Raw genomic sequence first — 26373 nt, 5'->3', positions numbered from 1 at the left:
TTCTTCCTCTGAAACACTACGTCACTTACTTGAAACAAGGTTTCATCATTGCTTATATATAAAAAGCTGTATTATTTTAACAATATGCATTACTAGAGCAATACAAGATTTCTTTTAAACTTCAAGTAGTAAGAATATCATGGTGAAAAGTCACTTCACATAATACAGAGACTATACGAATTACAAGAGCAGTGACTACTTTTAAGTAATAGAAAATAAAGCATTAAAGTCTTATACTAAGTTTCAGGCTTGTACAACTGTACTACAGAAGAAATGTTCTAGGCTACTGGCAATAATACTAGCTGCAAACTTTCATTAGGAAGATATATGTCAAGTATCCTGGAAAATCTTTTCTTACTAAAGAAAAATTTAGAATCACTGTCTCACTATATATCACAGTGCAGGTATTTATGATTCTTTTTCTGCACTGTACCACAAAAACACAAAGTCATCCTTCCATTCAGAGTTTTGGCACTTGAACAAATACAGAGGTCAGAGTTCATACACATGCTCTGTAAAACCAGTCATTACGTATATACTATTATATTCAATAAATCTGCTAGGATTTGGCATTTTTAAATAATTTTAAAGAATCTTCTCTACGTCTAACTGTAAAGACACAAAATCACTTCAGATTCAGTGGCACAAATAAAGTTCAAGTGCTTGCTATCAGACTTGTCAATAACTCATCACACACTTAGAATGCTGAATTTCACAAGAGAAAAGCACAAATAGCAATAATATATTCGATAATGATATTTGACATCTTGAAAATAACCATTCAGTATTTTTAATCTTTGTTGAGTCCAAGGAGGAAAAACAAACTAGCATTCCTGTTGATTATGGGTGTGAAAAATGTACTATACTTTCATAATTTTGAGTCAAATTACCGAAACATTTAAAATATATTAACAAATGTGGCCAATATCAGCGTACCTAAAATTTCTACAGGACTGAAGAGTAGTAGCTTGAGACAAAAATTTTTCATCATTTCAGATATATGTTGGAATAAACCTACTTAATAAAGAAACATAACAATGTATTAATCTGAAATCTCATGTTTTTAAGTAGGACACTTTTCAAAAGTAAGAAATAACTATGGGGACATCATAATGAAGTTTCATGGCACAAATGGCACACCACAACAGTGTCACAGAGGCATTGTCTTAGGACAGACTCTCTCATCTATAACTTGTAAACAGTATTTTGAAATAAGCTACTCATACACTCCACTATTTTTTCCTAATCTTAGCTAAAAATATTTAAACGTATTTAATATACCGAACGTGCCTTTACCTAGTCAAAAAGCTTCACATGTCAATCGAAAAAGAGGCCTAGAATGTCGGAGTAAGTGGAAATGAGAAAATAGTCTAATACGGAATTAATTTTCTATCTCAGGTGAAAATTCCCTTATCGCCCACTCAAATAAGCTAGTACCCCATTATGTCTTCTCTTTTCTCCCAACACCCAACCGAGAGGGAGTTAACTCCGAACATCCTTCTCTCATCAATCACTCCTTCGGTAAGGAAAGGAGGGTGGCAGCCAGACCGGCTATAACCCAGAATACCCTGAAAAGTGTGGGCCTTTGAGCGACGCGGCTCTCCGGATCCAGTTACCACCTTTCCCCTTCCCCCAACCCACTTCCCGGGTTTTCTCAGGCTCGGCCTGCTACCTCCCCACCCTACAGCCACACTTCCAGCTGTTGCCACTGCCGTGGGGCGCTCTCTAGAGCTCACACCCGACGATAAGCGCCCTTTCTCCATCTGCCCCTTAAACCTTATTCCTCCCCAGACCCCCCGCCCGCGAGACCGTCCATCCCAGGGCCCGGGGAGGGGAGGGGAAGGCGGCGGAAGGAGGGGGAGACTGCTGCTTCCCCACAGGCAGAAGGGCGGCCGCAAAGAAGGCCAACCGGGGGTTACCAGGGATATTGGGATTGCCACCGGAAGGGCCCTCCCGCCCTGGGCTGATGTGGGGGACGTCCGGGAGTTCATTTCTGACCTCCTCGCTCTTCAGCACCTCCTTGAACTCCCGCTTGATTCGCTGCACCGCGATGTTGGCCATGTCTCCGCCCGCAGCTGATTCGTACCCGCCTCCTCCGCCACCGCTACGACCACCGCCACCGCCGCCACCTCTTCCTCCACCGCCTCCTCCCCCGGCGATTCACACCCGAGCACACGAACGCTGCCACTGCCACCCCGGCCGCCGCACTATCTTCAGTGTGGAATCACCTCCGCGCCCGGCCACCAAAATGGCGCCGGGTCCGCGCATGCGCACGACGCTGACCCGGCCCGGCGGCGCAGCCGCTCCCGTCGTAGCCCCATACGCCTTAGCCGCGAACCTGCGCCGCGCTGTGCGGCGCGTCTCTGCCTGAGCTGCGGCCGCGTGGCTCCGCCCTGTCGGCGTCTGGAGCCAGGAGGGTGCGGCTTCCGCGCGGGCCGGGGCTTCCCGGGCCTCACGGGTCGTCTCCGGCGCCTCCGCCCCTGTACGAACGTAGGTGGTACGGTGGAGGCTTCCAGACCTTCGCCTCTAGCCGAAGGTTCGAGTCCAACGTGACGGGTTCACGCGGCCCCTCTAAGCTTGGAGCGCCGCCCTGACTCAGCCAGACCACGGGCTTAATGTATCCGGCTGTGTCTAGTGTCGGAAAACACTGTCCGGGAACTCGGTCTGGCCTATTTTCTGTTGGTTCTGAAAAGCCACTGCGGTTCGTTTTTGTCCTGCAGCCGTTACAGTTCTGTTACTGCAGTCATCCCAGGATCTTTCCAGGTACAACAAATCATTAAATTAAGTATGGTCATTGTTGTATCTCAGTTGTAATTGAGACCGAGTCTCAGTGGAGATGCCTGAGATGGGTTTAGAAGCCAGATGTTGATCTTTGGCCTACTTAGATAATTAATAACAAGCCGTGGAACTAAAACCATAGCTTTAAAACTTGAATGTACATCAGGATCCCTGGAGAGCTTAAGAAAAAACAAAAGAGTGTAAGGTGGGCCTAATTTGCATTTTTAGCAAGTTCCCAGGTGCTGCTGGTTCAGAGACCACAGTATGAAAACCACTGAACTAAGATATGTTCAGTAACTGAATATATAGGGAAAACTGGAGAAACCTGTCCCTCTTGGGGAGGAAGGGCAGCTTTACTTCTGTAAGCCTAGAGTCTACAACAGTGGCTTGTGCTAGTAGGCACTCAATGAATATTGAATGAATAAATGAGTAAAGAGTAAATGTTTTAAGTGGGAAGTAAATTTGAAAGGCAATTGAAAAGTGGTTTTTAGGGCTTCCAGTAATATGGTTTTGATACTAAGGGATGCTTTGAGTAGAAAACATTTTGTAATAAATAATATTTATTTAGAAGTTTATATTTCATGCATTTCTTTCACCTAACTAATCAGTAAAGCATCCTGTTAGGAAAATATCACAAATACACCGTCTTAGCAAAAATTACCAAAATTGTGGCAGTAAAAAAAAATAAGCCCCTGGGTATGAGTCATTCAGTGGAGGCACATGGCAAGAAAAGAATTTCTTGAACTGCCGCAGGAAGCAAGAGGGGATTTTAAATTCCAGCCCCCTTCCATACCAGCTCTCTCTCTTCAGCCTTGGTTTCCTCTTTCTGCAAGATAAGGAAGCTGGATGAGATGATCTCCTCCAAGTTTTAAGAGTTTAGAATTCTAAAGCATCTGGAAACATTCCCCTAAACGGAAGAACTATAAAAACCCTTCCAGCAGAGCCCCCTAGTGGTCCTAAGGCGAACCAACTGTACATGTGGGTCATGGCACAATAAAATATGGTATAATGTATAAGTGTTGAAATGCTATGTGTATTTGTGCCAGTACATTAAAAATAATTACTTCAATGTGTGAAAAAACTTTTTGAATACTTCACCTTTATCACTTTAATTCAGTCCCCAATATTAATCTTGGCGCTTCAAAGAAATTTAAAACACTCAAATCACAGGGGAACTAATTAGAAGGGTATGCTAATTTCTTTGGGGAAGAGAAGTTTGGTCATTTTTAAATGCACATAATCACTGGCCCTGAAATTCCACTTTCACTCCATTTTTACAGTCCTTCCTATTAACAATATGAGGCAACTGCCAATTAACTGACATGAGGCAATCCTCAAAATACGTTTTAGGGAGAAAAAGAACACTATGCTGAAAGTGATGTGGTATCCTGGATTGGACCCTGGAACCAAAAGGACATAACTAGTGAGATCTGAAAAAATTTTGTAATTTAGTTAATAGTGTAACTTAATTTCTTAATTTTGACATGGTACTATGATTATGTAAGATGCTAACATTAATAGAAGTTAGTATAGGGTATACAAGATTCTCTGAAACATTTCTGTAAATCCAAAATTATTCCGAAAGAAAAAGTTTACTTTAAAAACCATTATTAGGACTTTCCTGGTGGTCTAGTGGCTAAGGCTGCATGCTCCCAATACAGGGGGCCCAGGTTCGATCCCTGGTTAGGGAGCTAGATCACACATGCCTCAACTAAGAGTTCATATGCCACAACTGAACATCTTGCATGCTGCAACTAAGTCCCAGTGCAGCCAAATAAATAAATAATTGCTGTTTTTAAAAAATTACGATTCTGTCCAGATTGTGTATAATATACCACCGTTTATGTGAGGGAAGAAAGGAGTATGTTTGTGTATATGCTTGTGAATCCATAAAGTATCACTGGAAAAATACATCAGAAACTGACTGCAGTGGTAATCTCTGAGATAGTTTAAGTTCCTTGAGGAAGGCAAAGTGGGAGACTTTTCATCATGTATCCTATTGTATGTTTTACCTATTCATATCTAAATTTTTAAAAATGAATTTCCAGAAAGCATGTTATAATCTCTTTGCTGATATGTTAGTGCTGATTACTTCATTAAATAATTAATTGAATAATTATTGAATGCCTACTGTGTGCCAAGCATGATCTAATCCCTGGAGGCATACCAGTGAACAAGATCAAAAAAACCCTCAAATGGTAGGATTTACATTCTAGCAAGGATAAGGAAATACTCATCTCAGAGTATAGTCTGCAGTCACCTGGGGAGAGGGATCCCTGAGATGTCTGCAATGCCTAAACTATTATCAAAATAAACCTAGGACATTATTTTCCTTTTTACCGTGTTGATGTAAAAGCAGTGTTTGTGTGTTAGTCGCGTCCAACTCTTTGCAGCCCCCAAAGGATCTTCCCAACTCAGGAATCGAGCCCTCGTCTGCTGCATTGCAGGCAGACTCTTCACCGTTTGAGCTACAGGGAAGTCTTTTTTTAAAAATGGTATAATGGTGCTGTAAAAGCAGTAGTGAGCAAAAAAATTACTGTGCTAGTATGTTACTAAACTCATCCACTCACTATTTAAAAATCTTTCACTTTAGAATGTCTTCACTGAAGCAGTCGGGATTATTAATTATTATTAAACCTCAACTTTCAAGTAAAGTCTCAATGTTTTGTATGATACATGAAAAGTGAGTTTCCCTGGTGGCTAAGATAGTGAAAAATCTGCCTGCAATGCAAGAGACCTGGGTTTGATCCTTGGATTGGGAAGATCCCCTGGAGAAGGGAACGGGCGACCCACTCCAGTATTCTTGCCTGGAGAATTCCATGGACAGAGGAGTCTGGTGTGCTGCAGTCCATGGGGTGGCAAGGAGTCGGATACGACTGAGCGACTCACACACACACAGGAAAAGGATACATAAAGGACTTCTGTATACCAAAGCTCATGGTAAAGCACTTGTACAAAATGGTTGAGCTGCAAGCTGAACTTAATCATTTTTTTCATGGAACACGATTTTCCCTTAATGATTGAGACAAACAACTTCTCTTAAGAGTTGGCTATTTGGCAGATGATTTATCAAAAATGAACAATGTAAGCTATCACATCAAGGAAAAATAACTGACAGAATTTGTTAAACATGATAAATTCAAGCTTTCAACTGAAAAAGTTTTACAAAACATGTCTGCCATTGTGACTTGACAGCTTACCAATATGCTTAAAGACCCTTCTGATTAAATTGGGTGATATTGACAAATATGATTACTAGAAATTATACAATGGAGTATGTCAACATTTGGAAGATCTGCATAAATTAGTCAGGTAATAATTGGTCCAAATACCAATGCATAGTGTTACAAAATCATCATGGGGAAAACATCCATTCAAGGATCAAGACAAAAAAAAACGAAAAAAGGATCAAGACAGACTGATGGATTTTAATGTAACAGTACAAAAAGTTCATAACATTTCAGCTAACCTTTGAGAAATTACCACTTGTCTAGATTTAGTGTAGAGTTAATAATATCCACAGTTATCTGAAAAGGTTATTAAAATATTCCTTCCCTTTCCAATCTGCATAAGGCTAGATTTTCTTTATGTACTTCAATCAGAGCAACATGTGCAACATATTGAATGCAAAGGCATATATTAAAATTCAGCTGTGTTCCATTAAGCCAGCATTAAAGAGATTTTGTTTTAGAAAACAGTTATTTTTCACTGAAGTTATACTATTTATAAAGCATATAATGGATTTTATTATAGTTATTTATTAGTAAATATTTCAGTAATTTCTTAGTTTTAATTTCTAACACAATGCCCTTTAACTGATGTAAACAAATGCTTTTTGGAATCCTCAGTATATTCTTTAAGAGTATAATGAAGTACATTTGAGCATACTGTACTATTTCCCAGGTGTCACAGTTGGTAAAGAATCCACCTGCCAATGTAGGAGACTCAAGAGACACTGGTTTGATCCCTGGGTCAGGAAGATCCCCTGAAGTAGGAAATGGCAAGCCACTCCAGTGTTCTCGCCTGGAAAATTCAGTGGTCAGAGAAGCCTGGTGGGCTACAGTCCATGGGGTCACAAAGAGTTGGACACAACTGAGCATACACCATCGCTTGGTCCCTGGTGCCTGTGACTGTTTAAATGTACTGCTGAAGCATGAGATTTAGATCTAGAAAGTTCTCCACTTTCAGAATATATAGTGTATATAAACATTATTTAATAATTACTTATTTATTGAAGTGTGTGAAATTGGTTTTAGATGTATGGAGGAAAGTTCATCTGCCAGCTCTCTGCTGTCTCTAACAGAACAATGTGTTTTGATATGTTGATTCGCATAAAAAGAATTGTGGCAAGGCATAATCGTGCTTTGCTGACCATTGATAATACTCCCCTACATTGGAAACAAGTAAGTCTTCCTTTTTGTAGCTCCTGCTGGTTACTATGACTGCTCTACAGATTCAAATATCCTGTTCTATATGTAGAGGAACTTTTTTTTCCTACAGCCCTCTCCTGACCTTGTGTTTTGCTAGTTTTTTTGAGACTTTTTTCCTTTGTCCCTCACCACTGCCTATTCTATCCAAGCCCCTCACTTAACTCTCCTTTTGAAACACCCAGTCATAATTCTAAGGTCAGTTTGCATTTTTTTCCCCCTCTTTCACTGAGTCCTACCCTTCCCATCTTGTTAGCTCCTCTCCCCTACCACCCCAGCTGGGATGACGAACTCTAGCAGCAAGAGTGGAAACCAGCATTCAGATCCACAGTTGAACTGTTGAACTTAGCTCCAGGCCAGTGGGCACCACAGTATTGATTGTAATGCACACTGTATTATTTCAAATATAGAGAATAGATCAGAACCCCCACCACTGTGGCTTTCAGAATATCTGTAGCATGGCAGGGAAAGCTGTTTCAATAGCACAGAATAATGTTCCCTTGCCTTAAATTACCTTTTCTTCCTGTCAGACACAGAGGCTGTTTAGGTGGGAGCTTTTTAGGAAAGGACCTCATAATTCCACTCCGTCCAAGGAATATGCAACTACAGCTGGGACATAGTTATAGGACCTTCATACTTCATAGTCAAGATACCAACCACCTTTCCGATAGACTGCCCTCTGCTGATCATCCCAGTTATTTTTGCTGAGTTCCTGAATTCCTTTCTGTCCTCTAAACCAGAGTGCTCTCTTTTAGACCCTAGAATCACTGGGTCTCCAGTGAAAGATCCCAATCCTCCAGAGGCCACTCTTCAAATTCCTCTTCTTTTAGTTGTCTCAAAGACCATGAACTAGTCAACATGGGACTTCCTGCTAACTAAAATCCACAACTAACTTCTACCTACCTAGTCCCTTGATTGTCAATTACCTATCATTCATTCAGAATACAGATTTTGACAAATCATATAAGCTGCATTAAATTGGCCAGATATTCTTTGTTTGCTCCTCCAAATTCGCTCTCCACTGTTCTCTACTCTGTGCCTCTGGATGCTGGAAGTATGGGCTGCCAAGGAGTTCACTACATATACAAAGCTTTCTTACTTTCTGGATTCCAGTTGAACACAGCCAGTGGAATGCTCTGGCAGGAGATGAGGCCAAGGGTTAACATGCTACCTTTCCCTCCCAAAGGCCACAATTTCAATAGCTCTTTCCTTCAGCTGCAGGCTTCCCTGGTGGCTCAGACGGTAAAGCATCTGCCTGCAGTGCAGGAGACCCGGGTTCGATCCCTGGGTTGGGAAAATCCCCTGGAGAAGGAAATGGCAACCCACTCCAGGACTCTTGTCTGGAAAATTACATGGGCTGAGGAGCCTGGTAGGCTACAGTCCATGGGATCACAAAGAGTCGGACACGACTGAGCAACTTCAGTTTCAGTTTCCTTCAGCTGCAGCTACAGCTACTGCTATAGTTCTTTCAAGATTCCAGGAATTATGGGCTCCTATCCTTTCAAGCCTGGAGGCACCAAGAGCTCCCTGCTTTTGTTAGCCTTTGCTAGCTTCCTTTAACATTTTGTAAACAGTCTCTTGAACAAATTCTTCTCATTAACCACCGACTTCCTGTCGGGACCCTGTCTGATAGACCAAGGTACAACCATAATTCCCTACTCTCCTGAATGTGGTTGCTCTTTAGAAAAACTACTAATCAATCAATCCTGCTCTACAGTCTCTAAATCAGGATTATTTTGAGGAACTCAAAGTTACAGTTCTCCCCACTAAGGTGAAACTCTGAAGGGCCAGCTGAGGCATTGCCTTATGAACAGTAGATCAGTATCTTTCCCTTAATTGGTGCTCCCTGGAGTGGAGATTCACACCCGCTTTCCCCTCTCTACAGCTGAGCATTCAGCTGTACTGTCCTAAGAAATTACTCCTTTCCAGGGTTAACAATTCAGCCTCTATCCAGAGGCTTGGGGAAACATATGCAAAAGAATTCCCCCATAGGTCCTGAAGTTAGCAAGGCCCACGACTTAGACACACTAAAGAAACATAAGGAAAATCATAATTTAAAGTAGCAGAAGACATGTTTATTATATAAACATCTCAGCAAAAGCACTGTGCTCAGTAAAAACTACATTTTACTCTTTTTAAAGTGATTTTGATGTGTTGGCCAGTAGTATGAATTCTTATCCACTTTGGCCCAGCCGCTTCATTCATTCTGGGGCTATTGGTAATTCTCCTCTGCTCTTCCCCAGTAATGTATCGGGCACTTTCAGAGATGGGGGACTCATCTTTTAGTGTCATATCTTTTTGACCTTTTATACAATTCATGAGGGTCTTATGGCAAGTATACTGAGGTGGTTTGCTTTTCCTCCTCCAGTGGATCACGCTTTGTCAGAGCTCTGCCATGACCCATCAGTATTGGGTGGCCCTGCATGGCATGGCTCACAGCTTCACTGAATTACGCAAGCCCCTTCACAACAAGAAGGCAGTGATCTATGAAGGGGTTTTGCAGTCAGTAGGTCAGCAAATCTGGAAGGCCTAGTAGTAGCCACAGGGCTGGAAAAGGTCAATCCTCATCCCAGTCCCCAAGAAGGGTAGTACTAAACAATGTGCTAACCATCAGAAAAGTACACTCATCTCCCGTACTAGTAAGGCCATGCTTAAAATCTTGCATGCTAGGCTTCAGCATTATGCAAACCAAAAACTTCCAGATACCCAAACTGGGTTTGGAAAAGGAAGAGGAGCTAGAGATCAAATTGCCACATTCGCTGGATTATAGAGAAAACAAGGGAGTTTCAGAAAAACGTCTATCTCTGTTTTCATCAACTACACTAAAGCCTTTGTGTGGATCATGACAAACTGTGAAAGCTCTTAGAGAGATAAGAATACCAGGCCATCTTTACTGTCTTCTGAGAAACCTATATATGGGTCAAGAAGCTACAGTTAGAACCCTGTATGGAACAACTGATTGGTTCAAGATCAAGAAAGGAGTATGGCAGGGCTGTCTGCTGTCACCCTGTTTATATAACCTATATCTGAGCACATTGTGAGAAATGCCGGACTGGATGAGTTACAAGCTGGAATCAAGATATGCAGATGATACCACTCTAATGGCAGAAAGTGAAGAGGAACTAAAGAGCCTCTTGATGAAAGTGAAAGAGGAGAGTGAAGCTTAAAACTCAACATTCAAAAAACAAAGATCACTTCATGGCAAATAGATGGAGAAACAATGGAAATAGTGAGAGACTTTATTTTCTTGGTCTCCAAAATCACTGCAGATGGTGACTGCAGCCATGAAATTAAAAGACGTTTACTCCGTGGAAGAAAAGCTATGACCAACCTAGACAGTATATTAAAAAACAGAGACATTACTTTGCTGACAAAGGTCCACCTAGTTAAAGCTATGTTTTTTTCTGTAGTCATGTATGGATGTAAGAGAGCTGGACCATAAAGAAAACTGGGCACAGAAGAATTGATGCTTTTGAACTGTGGTGTTGGAGAAGACTCTTGGAGAGTCCTTTGGACTGCAGGGAGATCAAACCAGTCCATCCTAAAGGAAATAAATCCTGAATATTCATTGGAAGGACTGATGCTGAAGCTGAAATCCCAATACTTTGGCCACCTGATGCGAAGAACTGACTCATTGGAAAAACCCTGATACTAGGAAAGATTGAAGGCTGCAGGAGAAGGGAACAACAGAAGATGAAATGGTTAGATGGCGTCACTGACTCTATGGACATGAGTTTGAGCAAGCTCCGGAAGTTGGTGATAGACAGGGAAGCATGGCGTGCTGCAGTCCGTGGGGTCACAAAGAGTTAGACAAGACTGAGTGAATATAAACTGAACTGACTCCACCGATTAGAGTTTCAGATATGTCTAGATTAGTGTGTAGATGAAGCACATTCGCTGCTGAATGGAATTATTTTTAAAAAACATAAAGGCTTGTTCGATATTTTAATATGTATTTGGCTGCTCTAGTTGCAGCGTGTTGGATCTTCCATCTTCATTGAGGCATGTGAACTCCTAGTTGCAACATGTAGGATCTGGTTCCCTGACCAAGGATCCAACCTGAGCCAGGAGCACCGAATCTTAGCCACTGGACCACCACAGGAGTCCACACAATGCCTTATTCTTGACACTGGATAATTAGATTTTTAGATTTCTGCCATTATATAAAACTAAGTACCAAGGGTTTCTATATAGGCTCTCATTAGACTTCTTTGCAACACTTCATTACAGCTTTTTTTTTGTTTTGAAATTTTGGTAAAAAAAATTAAAATTTTGGTTAAAAAAATTTACTATTACTCATTTTTAAGTGTACTTTTCAGCGGCATTAAATACACTCACGTTGTTGTTGTGTAACTATCACCACCATCCATCTCTGAAACTTTTTCATCATCCCAAGTTGAAACTCATGTCCATTAAAAAATAACTCTCCATTCCTCCCTCTTTTCAGCCTCCAGTAACAGTATTATACTTTTTGTATCTATGAATTTGACTATTCTAGTTACCTCATGTAAGTAGCATCAGACGGTATTTGTCCTTTTGTGTCTGTCTCATTTCACTTAACAATATTTTCAGAGTTCATCTACATTGTAGCGTGTTACCAGACTTTCCTTTCTTTTCAAAAGAGAGTAATTTAAGATTCCGTTGCACATATATGCCACATTTAGTTTATTTGTTCATCATCAAAGGACAACTGGATTTTTTTTTTCGTCTTTTAGCTACTATGAATAATGCTGCTATGAACATGGGTCTACAAATTCTCTTTGAGACTCTGCTTCAGTTCTTTTGAATATATACCCAGAAGTGAAATTGGTGGATCATTTGGTAATTCTGTTTAATTTTTTGAGGAACCATCATACCATTATCCACAGTGGTTGCACCATCTTAGACTTCCACCAGCCATGCAGCAGGGTTCCAGCTTCTCTACATCTTTGTCAACACTTTATTACTTTTTTTTTTTTTTTAACAATAGCTATCCTAATGGGTGTGAGGTGATATCTCATTGTGGTTTTGATATGCATTTCCCTAGTGATTAATGATGTCAAGCATCTTTTCACGTGCTTGTTAACATTTGTATATCTTATTTAGAGAAGTAAGTATCTAGTCATGTCCTTTGCTCATTTTTTAATCAAGTTGTTTGTTTTGTTGTTGAGTTGTTGGAGATTTAAAATATATATATTCTCAATATTAATCCCTTATTCAGATAGATGATTTGCAAATATTTTCTCCTATTTTGTGCATTAACTTTTCTCTAACTTGATAGTGTCCTTTGATGCAAAAAAAAGTATTACATTTTGATGAAGTCCAATTATTTTGTCACCCAGGCTTTTGGTGTCGTATCTAAAAAATCATTGTCAAACCCATTGTCATAAGATTTTCCTCTATATTTTCTTCCAAGGCTTTTACAGTTTTTGATGTTTTATAGTTTTAGTTGTTTAGCTGTCTTTGATCCACTTTTAGTTAATTTTGCATTTGGTATAAGAGTCCTACTACATTCTTTTGCATGTGGATATCTAGTTTTCCCAGCATTATTTGTTGAAGAGACTATCCTTTCTGTCTTGAAGGGTCTTAGCCTTGTCAGATACAAATACACTTGACACTATATTTGAGGAATCATCTCAAGCTTTTAACCACAGAAGGTTAGTCTTATCTTTCTTTCCAGGCAGAATTTTAAATTTGAATAAATGCCACTATAATTATCAACATTATGGATGTTCAAGTAACTATAATGCAAGAGATCAAGTTAGATGAATGGGATACATGGAGAAAAAAGATATGGCCTCTGGTTATGAAACTACCTATTTATTGGGGGAGATAGAATATCTCATTTAAAAATGACTACAAATACAGGATAGCACATGCTAATTTTAAAATAAATAGCACAGAAATTACATGTCTTGAGAGTTCAGAGCTTGTGGTTTTAGAAATGGATTTTAAGCATTAAAATACCACTGTGTGCACAAATATTCACAGCAGTATTATTCATATTGGGCTTTCCAAGTGGCACAGTGGTGAAGAACCTTCCTGCCAACGCAGGAGATGCAAGATACGCAGGTTGGATCAATCCCTGGGGTTGAGAGGATCCCCTCGAGTAGGAAATGGAAACCCAGTCCAGTATTCTTGCCTGGAAAATTCCATGGACAGAGGAGCCTGGTGGGCTTCAGTCCGTGGGGTCACAAAGAGTCAGACAGAACTGAGCAACTAAGCACATTATCTATATCAGCAAAAAAATGGAAGTTATGCAAATGTCCATCAGCTGATGAATGGATAAACCATATGTGATCATATTGAATAATGAAATATTATTCAGCAGTTAAAAGAAAGTGGTGACTGCCACATGGATGAACCTTAAAAACATTATGCTAAGTGGAAGAAACCAGTCATAAAGGACCACATATTGTGTTACTCCATTTTTATAAACTGCCAAGAATAAGGAAATCCATACAAAACGGGAAGTAAATTACTGGTTGCCTAGGTCTGGATGGAAGGGGAGGAAGAGAGGAGGGAGGAATGGAGAGTGACTGCTAATGGGCATAGAATTTGTTTTGGGGCTGATGAGAGTATTTTGAAACTGATTATGATGGTAATTATGCAACTCTGTAAATGGTTGAATTGTATAGTATGCAAATTATATTCCAATAAAGATGTTATTTTAAAAATAGCCTCACCAATCCCATCTGTCCAGGTAAAAATGTGAATTTTATATGTGAACTACATCTCAACAAAGCAGTTATTACAAATGGAAGAAAAGAGGACTTGCCTGGCAGTCCAATGGTTAAGACTCTGGTCTTCCAATACAGGGGACACAGGTTCAATCCCTGGTTGGAGAACTAAGATCCTGCACAGCGAGGCAAAAAAAAAAAAAAAAGAAAACATACCAAAGATTCGAATCAGTAATCCAGAAAGAACTATAGTCTGGGCCAGATGACCTGTTTCTCTTAGGTTTGTAAAATCCTATCTGAAGCAATGCAAGAGTATGAATTTTTAATATCTGAGACAGTGGGCAATTATTGAATGTTTTTGTTTAAGGTAATGATATACTTATATGTTTTAGGAACATTGATACTGATGCCTCTCATTAGGCTGGACTGGAATGGAGAGGGACTGGAAGAATAAAACTTGTTTAGGTAACTGTTAAATTATTCTAGAATAGTAGTTTCCAAATGCTGACCAACAGTGTCAACATCACCTAGGAATTTGTTAGAAAGGCAAATTCTTGGTTCCCACCTCAGAGCTAGAATCAGAAACTACCTTAGGGTCCAACAGTCTGTTTTAATACATCCTCTTGGAGATTCTGATACAGGAAAATATTTGAGAATATTTCTGCTCTAGGAGAAAAGTAATGGGTATCTGAGAGACAGTGGTAATGATGTGCATGGAGAAACACTTATAGTTAATGTATTTCCAGTCAACTATTTGAAAATAAAGGCAAGAAGAAGGAAGCACAGAAGATTCACAGATTTTCTTTGGTATCATTAACAGATATAGGGAGGAGAGGTGGAGGTGCTCGTATAGGAAGAAGACAGTGAGTTCGAACATTTACATTCTGAGCTGATTTATGAAGTGGACACTGTTAATTGCCTGTCCAAATTTGATTCCCTCACCTGCCCCATTTCCTTCTTAGCTAAGTCCCTTTTTGTTCAAGTGTTCATCCTCCATGTGGCCATGTACTTCAGGGAGTCTGGGCACCTCCCTAAGACCCAAAAGGTGACTGTTGATTGATAGTAGTTACAGTTGCATGTTCTATAATTCTAATTCTGGTCAGTGAGCAATGAGGGGAGATCTGCTGGAGTTCTGAGACGGGAGAAGGAGATTTCTTTAAAGGGACATAAATCCAAGTCATTCCTCTTTTCCCTACCTCTAGGTTAGCTGACCCACACAGTCAAAGGTTTTGGCATAGTCAGTGAAGCAGAAATAGATGTTTTTCTGGAACTGTCTTGCTTTTTCGATGATCTAGCAGATGTTGGCAGTTTGATCTCTGGTTCCTCTGCCTTTTCTAAAACCAGCTTGAACATGTGGAAGTTCATGGTTCATGTATTGCTAATGCCTGGCTTGCAGAATTTGGAGCTTTACTTTACTAGCGTCTGAGATGAGTGCGGTAGTTTGAGCATTCTTTGGTATTGCCTTTCTTTGGGATTGGAATGAAAACTGACCTTTTCCAGTCCTGTGGCCACTGCTGAGTTTTCCAAATTTGCTGTCATATTGAGTGCAGCACTTTCACAGCATCTTCTTTCAGGATTTGAAATAGCTCAACTGGAATTCCATCACCTCCACTAGCTTTGTTTGTAGTGATGCTTCCTAAGGCCCACTTGACTTCACATTCCAGGATGTCTGGCTCTAGGTGAGTGATCACACCATCATGATTTTCTGGGTTGTGAAGATCTTTTTTGTACATTTCTGTGTATTCTTGCCACCTCTTCTTAATATCTTCTGCTTCTGTTAGGGTGTGGAAAATTCTGAAAGAGATGGGAATACCAGACCACCTGACCTGCCTCTTGAGAAACCTATATGCAGGTCAGGAAGCAACAGTTAGAACCGGACATGGAACAACAGACTGGTTCCAAATAGGAAAAGGAATACATGAAGGCTGTATATTGTCACCCTGCTTATTTAACTTATATGCAGAGTACGTCATGAGAAACACTGGGCTGAAAGAAGCACAAGCTGGAATCAAGATTGCTGGGAGAAATATCAATCACCTCAGATATGCAGATGTCACCACCCTTATGGCAGAAAGAGAAGAAGAGCTAAGGAGCCTCTTGATGAAAATGAAAAGTTGGCTTAAAGCTCAACATTCAGAAAACTAAGATCATGGCATCCGGTCCTATCACTTCACGGCAAATAGATGGAGAAACAGTGGAAACAGTGGCTGACTTTATTTTGGGGGGCTCCAAAATCACTGCAGATGGTGACTACAGCCATGAAATTAAAAGACACTTACTCCTTGGAAGAAAATTTATGACCAGCTAGATAGCATATTAAAAAGCAGAGACATTACTTTGTCAACAAAGGTCCATCTAGTCAAGCCTGTGGTTTTTCCAGTAGTCATGTGTGGATGTGAGAGTTGGACTATAAAGAAAGCTGCTGCTGCTAAGTCACTTCAGTCGTGTCCAACTCTGTGTGACCCCATAGATGGCAGCGCGCCAGGCTCCTCTGTCCTTGGGGTTCTCCAGGCAAGAATACTGGAGTGGGTTGCCATTTCCTTCTCCAATGCATGCATGCATGCTAAGTCACTTCAGTCATGTCTGACTCTGTACGACCCTGTTGATAGCAGCCCTCCAGGCTCCTCTGTCCACAGGATTCTCCATGCTAGAATACTGGAGTGGGTTGCCATTTCCTTCTCCCTAAAGAAAGCTGAGTACCGAAGAATTGATGCTTTTGAACTGTGGTGTTGGAGAAGACTCTTGAGAGTCCCTTGGACTGCAAGGAGATCCAACCAGTCCATCCTAAAGGACATCAGTCCTGGGTGTTCATTGGAAGGACTGATGTTGAAGCTGAAACTCCAATACTTTGGCCACCTGATGCGAAGAGCTGACTCATTTGAAAAGACCTTGATGCTGGGAAAGATTGAGGGGGCAAGGAGGAGAAGGGGACGACAGAGGATGAGATAGTTGGATGGCATCACCAACTCAATGGACATGGGTTTGGGTAGACTCTGGCAGTTGGTGATGGACAGGGAGGCCTGGCATGCTGTGGTACATGGGGTTGCAAAGAATTGGACGTGACTGAGTGACTGAACTGAGGTTAGCTGAACTGGAACTGCTACAGCCATCTCATTACTGTAAGGGTACTATTTAACAGTGTTCTGATAGTTCTAGACAGTTCAAAGTTCCAGGGAATAGAAGGAACATTTTGAGAATTTACTTAGTGTCAGACATGCTCAGGTACTTTACACATGTGATTATGTTATTAGAATGTAAGTTAACTTTTACCCTTATAATAACCTCATTTTGCAGATAAGGAAACTGAAAGATGGCAAATTAATGTGCCCCACACAAAGTTAAATACTAGGAAATGAAAAAGGATTCCCACAGGTCTTTGACTCCAGAACTTACACCCTTAACGTCAGTGCTCAACTTACAATGATCAGAAAACGGGACAAGATTGTAATTATTTGTAGATACTATGACTGTTAACAAAAGGAAAATATTAATGAAAGTTATTTAGAAATATTGAATTCAGTATGTATAAAAAATTAACTAGTATAAATCTCAACTAAGTAGAGCTGGAAGATCAGAATGGGGAACTCTCATGCCCTGTAGTGATAGCAGAGCCCAATAGGAAGAAGAAAGACTTTTTTTCCGTGAAGGACTCAGCCAATGAAAAGCTGAGAACTCTTTGTTTATTATAGCCCTTCCAACTCCTTTTTCAACCTACAAACTTGTTCTCCTTCCGTTGCCATGAGGAGGACTGTTTGTGGTTGCAGACCCCAAATTGCAATAATATTCTAATCCCAGATAAACCCATCATTGCTGAAGAGATATCTGGCAGTCTGTTTTAGGTCAACATTTTGGTGGCCCATACAGGGACCAGAGAAGACCCTGGAAGACCCTGGAGCTGATGAGCAAACAAGTGCAGAACCTACAAACGGAGCCCATTGTCACTCACTACTTTTCTCACTGATCCTGAAGTTTGGCAGTGCATCTTTCTCCTGGATCCAATCTCACATCCTGTTTACATTCTGAAGATCTTCAGGTTTCTAAGGTTTTTTTCTTCCAGGGTAAGTCTTGGTTCTGTATTCCAGTACTTGTTTGGCCCTTCATTCTGATTTTTTGATCAAACTGTTTGAATTAAAACTAGCTGAAATCTCATTGGCTCATTCCTTTGGAAATAGAAGCTGCCTCATGGAAATTGTACCAGGTTTTTCAGCTGGAAACTGACTTTAAAAAGCATTTCACCTGGCTCCTCCAGGACCAAGCTCTTTCCTTAGAATTGATTGTGATTAATTTGGAAGCAGTTTGAATTAGCTGTTTGAACAGTAAAATCTTTGAGTGTTTAAAATCATTTTTTTAAACTCCAGAGAAAAACCTCTAAGAATTGAGAACCCAGTTATCTAAATATTTTGAGGGTGCTTCCCCCAACAGGGTTCCAGCTGATTTTGTTTAAAAGCAATGGTCTTTGCTCATGTGTCTTCTAACTAAATGGGCTGTCTTGCCCAAAGGCAGTTTGGAATACCAGTGGCCATTATGGGGAGCTTTTGAAATTCTCAAACTTAATTTCCATAAAGCCAGATTTAATTACAATAGCTCAAAAATTTCCAGACCTAAGTGGAATGCTTATTTGGTATTTTGGGGCTTCCCAGCATTATCAGGAGTCTCCATAAAATTTCCGCTTTAAATAAAACTTTAAAATGAACTGAGGCAAACAGTTAAAATGGCTCCCAAAGCTTCAGGCTCTTCCTTAACCTTTTTGGTCTCAGGCTCTGCCTCCAGTGCCATCTCGTCTCTCTCCCTCTGCCCCTTTCGTCTGGACTCTACCCCTGGCACCATCTTCCTACTTCCTTTCTGTTACCGAAAGCACACTGACTGAAACCGCCCACCCTGGCCAGACACCATAGTAACTATTTACATGGGGTTGTTTTACAACAGGAGGTCCTGGTAAGGAACATGGAACTAATAAGCTACGACCAAGGTCAAAAGGTGACACCATGTGTCCAACCACCTCTCAGAATCCTCGCTGGCATCCATCTTGGCTGAACAATGCATGCACCACCAGGAAGGACTCTGAGTCAGAATGATTCGCCAAAGACAACCCAGTGACTAATCTCATCACCATAAAACCCAAGACTGTGAGCCATGTGGCAGAGCAGTTCTCCTGGGTTCCCTTACTCTCCTGCTCTCTGCCCAGACACCCCTTCCCAATAAAACCTCTAGCTTTGTCAGCACATGTGTCTCCTTGAACAATTCATTTCCGAGTATGAGACAAGAGCCCACTTTTGGGTCCTGGAAGGGGTCCCCCTTCCTGCAACAAGTGGTGACTTTGGTGGGACTCTTCTTCGCTGTGACTGATATCCTGACCACTTAGGGTACTTAGGAACCAGCTTGCCCACCGATGGACCAGACCCAGCAGCTGCAACTGGGACCCTTTTGTCTGTGGTCTCCTCTTGATGCGGACAATTGGCCAGAGTGCCCCAACAGGGTAAGGAATAAGAGACTTTATTGACCTCTCTTCCCCATCCCTCTCTCTTTCCTCTCCTTCAGTTCAGTTCAGCTCAGTCGCTCAGTTGTGTCCGACTCTTTGCAACCCCATGAATCATAGCACGCCAGGCCTCCCTGTCCATCACCAACTCCCGGAGTCTACCTAAGCTCATATCCAACAAGTCAGTGATGCCATCCAACCATCTCATCCTCTGTCATCCCCTTCTCCTCCTGCCCCCAATCCTTCCCAGCATTAGAGTCTTTTCAAATGAGTCAGCTCTCCATATGAGGTGGCCAAAGTATTGGAGTTTCAACTTCAACATCAGTCCTTCCAATGAACACCCAGGTCTGATCTCCTTTAGGATGGACTGGTTAGATCTTCTTGCAGTCCAAGGGACTCTCAAGAGTCTTCTCCAACACCGCAGTTCAAAAGCATCAATTCTTCAGCGCTCAGCGTTCTTCACAGTTCAATTCTCACATCTATACATGACTACTGGAAAAACCATAACCTTGATTAGACGGACCTTTGTTGGCAAAGTAATGTCTCTGCTTTTGAATATGCTATCTAGGTTGGTCATAACTTTCCTTCTGAGGAGTAAGCGTCTTTTAATTTCATGGCTGCAATCACCATCTGCAGTGATATTGGAGCCCATGTACTTTGCATATAATTTAAATAAGCAGGATGACAATATACAGCCTTAATGTACTCCTTTTCCTATTTGAAACCAGTCTGTTCCATGTCCAATTCTAACTGTTGCTTCCTGACCTGCATACAGATTTCTCAAGAGGCAGGTCAGGTAGTCTGATATTCCCATCTCTCAGAATTTTCCACAGTTTATTGTGATCCACAGTCAAAGGCTTTGGCATAGTCAATACAGCAAAACAGATGTTTTTCTGGAACTCTCTTGCTTTTTTGATGATCCAGCAGATCCTCTCCTTAACCTTTCCTATCCTACCCTTTTCTTCTAGTCCCCCAGTCCTGCACACAGAAATCTGGTCAAAGCGCCTCAGCCTGAGTTGAGGCTTGTAGGCTGATCACCTCCTCTTGGCAGAGAACTCAAATTCTGCTTCTGTTCTGGTCTGGTTTCTGGTTTGAATTCTGGTTCCGTTGCAGTCTCATCTGGTTTCTGGTAGGGCCAAGTTCCTCCCTTCTCTGGAGGTTCAGTGTAAAGTTCCATAACACCTGGTTGTCTGCAGGTGGCAGGAGACGTCTGTAAGGCCACCCCTTTTGCCCCCCTCTCCTGCCTCCACCTCCCTTTTCTTTCAACCTGGTTTCCTTTCCTCTCTTTGAAATCTTTGAGGACCTGAGATACTTTCTTTTATTCTGTTAGTGCTTGCATCTGAAGTTCTATGTCTCTATAGCAGGCTTTCTGAGAGAATAATCTTGCATTTAAGGGAGTGTCCGATTGGGGCTGCCAGGTCTGTGTGTTCTGTGTCGTGATTTGTAATGGCCATTTTGCTTTGTGTGGTCACCATTTGGTTTAGACCTGCAGCCATTTTGTTAGAACTTGATTTTCTTTCCCTGTGCTTTGAGACCACTGCTCTCAGGCTCACTTATCTAGACCGTCTCTAACTCCTGAGACGGAGGAAAAATGGGAAGAAGCCTTTAACAATTTTATTTATTCCAACTGTTATTTATAAACTAGTGAATTTTATATTTTAATATAAAATTACAATATAATTTCTAAACTTAGAATTGTTTAGAAAATGAAGCTAGACCTTGCATTTTGTCTGTCTGAAAATGCGTATGTCTTGGTACGTCTTTGTCTCTGGATAATATTTTTAAGATTTATTTGTAATGAGCTCTATTTAATTGGCTTAAAGAAAAGTAAGTGTTTACAAATCAAATACTTCTAAATTAAACTAAATGAATTCCAGGTTCATGTGAACTGGGAAATATTCAATATTAAATTGATACCGGGTAACATAGACATGTCTTCAGAACTATCAGTAAGTATAATACTTCTGTTGTACCTAGGTTTACTAGAGGTCAAATAAGACTGTATTCTGTTACAAATTTGTCAACAAGAAATGTACGTCATTGTGGAAAACAGGGAAACTAAGATGTGTTTTCAGTAGAAGACATATATAAAAAAATACTAAAAAAGAGTTACCCATGATCAGGATTGGATTACAATTAGTTAGATAAATAGATTTTGTTAGGAATGACATGACCATAGGAAAACTGGTTAGAGCCAACTAGGTCCAATGTGGCGGAGTTGACTTTCATTAGACCTTGAGCCTCCGGTATATATACCCATTGAGACATATCAACAAGCTAAATGATCCACCCATCAGCATTGACTAAATCTGATGGAATGTTCTAAACCCTTTTGATTGATTTTTTTTGGACACAACTTCCTAAATCGAATTCTGTTGAAGTTCTTTTGACCTCTAGCTAACTTTGGGATGCTTCAGAGGGCCCCTGAAACATCCCAAAGAAAGTTATTAAACTAATTGTGTTTATTTGGTTGGTTAAATTACATGGGAAATACTATCAAATGAGTAATAAATCCTCTCAGGTTAAAATGTATGGTAAAAAAAATATATATGGTAAATATTACTAATACAGATATCCTAGAAATTATATGGAGTTCCTAATGTTCTAATATGTCCTGGTATTCTAATGGGAAAGCTGATGACTTCACAAAAGTTAACAAAAGGACTGAGTGAACCAGCAAATATACTTGTAACTTTTATGGTTTCTATCTGAAAAAATTAGAGGTTTGAATCTGCGTTTTCCAGAAGCAGGGGAAACCTTCCCCTCAAACTAATTATGACAGTAATTTGGTAAAATTATACATTATAAACAAATTTTAAAAATTATATTTTCTCTCTATTTGACTCCTCCAGAGATTGAAAATTCTTAGGTTTCAAGTAACTTTATCAGATGAGTTAGGGAGGTTATCTCACTAACAGGTACAGAAATCTCATGGAATTTTTGAGACCCTAAAAAGGGAAAAATTCACCTAGGTTTGTTAGGTGAAATCTGTGATAAGCCTTTAGCATGACTTTCCCAGCCCTGTTTTATTTTAAAAGGTCAGTCTGAGACGCTATAAAAGTTTCAACAAAGCAAAAAGTCTATGATCAATTATGATTATATAAATCATCAGGCCAAATTTATTTTACAAACAAACTAGTCTTAATTTGGTGATATTTGATAAAAATAAGGGTAATTTTAGGGAGAAAAAGATGTTTCAAAGATGTTGCTGCTAAGTCACTTCAGTCGTGTCCGACTCTGTGCGACCCCATAGATGGCAGCCCACCAGGCTCCTCCATCCCTGGGACTCTCCAGGCAAGAACACTAGAGTGGGTCTCCATTTCCTTCTCCAATGCATGAAAGTGAAAAGTGAAAGGGAAGTTGCTCGATTGTGTCCGACTCTTCGCAACCCCATGGACTGCAGCCTACCAGGCTTCTCCATCCATGGGGTTTTCAGTTTGTTAATGGAGGTCTGTATCTAGTAAGATTCATTTCCTGGATAGTTCTTTGCTATTGTGTGGTATTAATGTAAAATTTAATTAAATTCTTTAAAACCACACTGTTTGTTTCTGAAGCTTATCTCAGTCATCTATTTTCGGATAAAGATGCCTCATGACCTACAACCAGGACTGAAAAAAGACATAATTTAAGGGACTGTTTCCAACCTAGATGGAAGGACCTTTTATCAAATACTCTTAACTAACTAATGCACAGTGAAATAGAAAGGAAATTGACTCTTAGATTAATTCCCACTTCCAAAGGCCCCTACACTGGACTGATCTATAGAGAGGACAGCTGACCTGATCTCACCTTAAAATGACTCTCAAACAGAAGAGAAACTACACTACACCAGGACAAGAAGACGACAACATCAGAGATAGACAGCTTGCCGAAGATGCTGGACCTGATTCATATAATCATACATAATGTTTTCTTGACTTTTTAGACCTTTGCATATAAATCAAGTGCTTTTCCATCATAGGTCTGATCCTATGCTTGTCTTAGAAATCAATCCAATTGTTGGCTTTGTGACCAGTTACCTGTGTCTAGTTCTGGGTTACCTTGGGGAATTTCTCTACTCCAAGGCTCTAACTAGTTGGCCCTGAAAAATTTTACTTGAAAGATTATAGTCATATTCAGATCACTATTGATATTACTAAATGAGATCCCCTCACCTGGCCAATTAATAATGCCTGCTCCTGACCTTGGCCATAAATTTGAGTTTTCTCCTACTACTCAAGCTCAATCAGAACAACCAGCAAAGTTTCAACAAAGGGAAAAAAATCTCCCTCAATTATGGGATAGATTTATATAGATAACACCAGGCTATGGTAATTTAGGTTGAAAGTCTCCTCTATATTGGAAACAATTAAATCATGCTAAGGATAATCAGTTTAGTAACACTAGGAAACTGGGTTATATGCCTTATAGACAGTGCCAGTATATAATTTCCCTGGAAGATAAAAATTCTTAGTACAGAATAGATTAAGTCGGGTGACCTGGGATATACTGGGCTACATCTAATGGAAGTTCTTAAGTCTTACTTATGACTTTACTAATACTGCTGGGCTATGTTATTTGGACAGGGAAGCCTGGCATACTGCACTACATGGGATCACAAAGAGTTGGACACGACAGAGCAACTGAACTGAACTGAGCTGATATTATTCGTATTTTGCCTGTTTTACAAAATTGCTATTTCTTAAACTGCCAAATGTGTGACTGAGGCCTCTGACAAAACAATATGTAGTTCCATATGAGATCAATGATAACAGTATAACTCTAGATATGGGAAGAAACAACAAGAGGAAATGTTTTCTTGGACCAAGAGGCTAGTAAGACAAGTGGTCCAGAGAACTTTGGATACTGTTTTATGGCCCCGTCCAGTAATAACACATTGAGTGGCCTGTCAACAGAATCTTTGCCAGACCTGAGAGTGAACGTTCTCAGCACCATGGGATGACATGGTCATGAAATGCCCCCCACTCAAAATCATGGTCAAGTTTACGACCAAGAAAGGGCCCTGCCAACTGAAAAGGGACACTTGCCATCTACCTCCAGAAAGGTTAAATCATGGCCACTGCAGCTGTTGACCTTCAAGACCCCTGAAAAGAGTTCAGGGTGAAAATCAGGAATAAGGCACTCTGTGTTCTGGGAAAAACTGCAGAACAGGCCTTTAGATAATTAGATCTTTTCAGGAGAAGATTTTATGAGTCCCAGTTCTTGCATCTTCTCATACCTAGAAAAACAATGACATCGTTAATAGTGATATCTGCTTTGGCTATTAAGGAAAATTTTACAATTAAAAGTCAAAATAGAGTAGCTATGGTTCAGACATCCTAGGAAATAACTAGGTGATACTATGGGTGTAATTTCAGATTAGACCTTGTATTGCTAAATACTTGAGTTTTCTGAGTTGTGTCAGGCTTGGATACCACCAGACATTCTCAGAAACGTGTTTGCTGGCAGCTAGTAACTACAACCTTACTTTTTATAAAACTAGGCAGCTGGCTACCTGGCTCCAAGTCTCCCTGAAGTGCCACGTCCAGACTGGGTTTCAGGTCTATTCTTGAAAAGAAATGAGATTTGTTTTGTCTATTTAAATTCTTGTTGTCACTCCTCCAATTATTTCTAATTGGGTCTGTTACACCAAAATGTCCGACCAAGGGATTGAGATTTTAATCATACAAGACTCAGATCTAGGACTCAGAACTCAAGAATACTTCTAATTCAGTGTCTATCTGCCAAATTGAAACAGTCCTATGCCCCATTTTGACAGGAAGTTATCAAAGTCATAGTTGCCCAGTTCCCTGCGTTAAAACTGAGCAGGATTCTGTGGGGCTCTGGAGTATGGATCTCCAGAGTATGTTCTGGAGAGTATGTTCTCCGTTTCTTATTTGTAGGATGTAGGCTTCATTCAGCCTCCTTGACCTTTCCTGAGTCCCAAAGGGCAGATTCAAACAATTGCTGATCAGGGAAGGAAGGGAATATGGAAACAGAGGAGAAACAATCAAATAATGGTACAGCCTTGAGGCAGGGTCCTGATTTCTACTCAAGAAATACGCTTAACAGTGTCTTTGAGTTTTTTTGCAGAACTGGGGCCCCCACCCAGGTGGAGGATGGTAACTTCAGGCTGAGCACAAGATTCCTGGAGCACCACTCTGTTGCCTCACCACCAACAACCAGTCAGAAGAAAGTCACACACCCTGCAGCCCTTGCCCTAAATGTTGCCTTCTCTTTCTAGGGCCCAGTGATGGCCATGGGCTACAGAAGATGAGATGGTTGGACGGCATCCCTGACTCAATAGGCATGGTGTGAGCAGGATCCAGGAATTGGTGATGGACAGGAAAGCCTGGTGTGCTGCAGTCCATGGGATCACAAAGGGTCGAACATGACTGAACGACTGAACTGAACTGATGACCATCCTTTTAGGCCTCCTGTTTGGCCCTGTCTGTTTAATCTCTGTGAGGGGATTAAACCTAAATTGCTGTTTTTACAAGGGTAAATGCTGGTTTCAGACACAGAATACCTTGAGTTAGATCAGGTAGAGAGAGACTTCTGCTCTGGTAGGCAGGCCTCTACCCATACACAGCAGAAAGAAGTTACAGAAGAAAGAGAACACCCCAATTCCCAAAAAGTATCTTGAGTATAAAGTCTCTCAAGGGGCAGTTGTTAGGGGAAGCACACTGACTGAAACCGCCCACCCTGGCCAGACACCATAGTAACCATTTGCATGAGTTATTTTACATCAGGAGGGCCTGGTAAGGAACAGGGAACTAATAAGCCACCACCAACTGGAAGAATTCAGGAAAGGTCAAAAGGTGACACCACGTGTCCAACCACCTCCCAGAATCCTCAGTGGCATCCATCTTGGCTGAACAATGCATGCGCCACCAGGAGTCAGTCATTCTGACTCAGAGTCACCATCATAAAATCTGAGACTTCTCCTGGGTTCTCTTACCCTCCTGCTCTCTGCCCAGGTGCCCTTTCCCAGTAAAATCTCTTGCTTTGTCAGCACGTGTGTCTCCTTGGACAATTTATTTCTGAGTGTTAG

The 26373-nt window shown here is 40.8% G+C and overlaps 1 protein-coding gene and 2 long non-coding RNA genes across 4 annotated transcripts in view; 2 read left to right on the top strand and 1 right to left on the bottom strand.

Moving 5' to 3' along the window:
* The window catches only part of UBE2K (ubiquitin conjugating enzyme E2 K), a 68898-nt gene extending 66837 nt beyond the window's left edge, over positions 1-2061 (bottom strand). Inside the window, exon 1 of the mRNA NM_001285657.1 lies at positions 1999-2061. Coding sequence (NP_001272586.1) covers positions 1999-2061 — 63 coding nt within the window. The remainder of the gene's footprint in view (positions 1-1998) is intronic.
* On the top strand, positions 2371-19058 carry LOC102172700. Of its 2 annotated transcripts, none has more exons than XR_310075.3 (3): positions 2371-2763; positions 17729-17922; positions 18791-19058. It is a non-coding gene; the product is annotated as an uncharacterized LOC102172700 (long non-coding RNA). The 2 variants fall into 2 exon arrangements; XR_001295792.2 differs by having other exon boundaries at positions 17694-17922.
* Positions 19165-25813, top strand: LOC108636219. The gene is made up of 2 exons (XR_001918187.1): positions 19165-19340; positions 25564-25813. It is a non-coding gene; the product is annotated as an uncharacterized LOC108636219 (long non-coding RNA).

This window comes from Capra hircus, chromosome 6 (genome assembly GCF_001704415.2).
Source record: "Capra hircus breed San Clemente chromosome 6, ASM170441v1, whole genome shotgun sequence".
NCBI classification, from domain to species: Eukaryota; Metazoa; Chordata; class Mammalia; order Artiodactyla; family Bovidae; genus Capra; species Capra hircus.
This window is presented reverse-complemented; position numbering and strand designations above follow the sequence as displayed.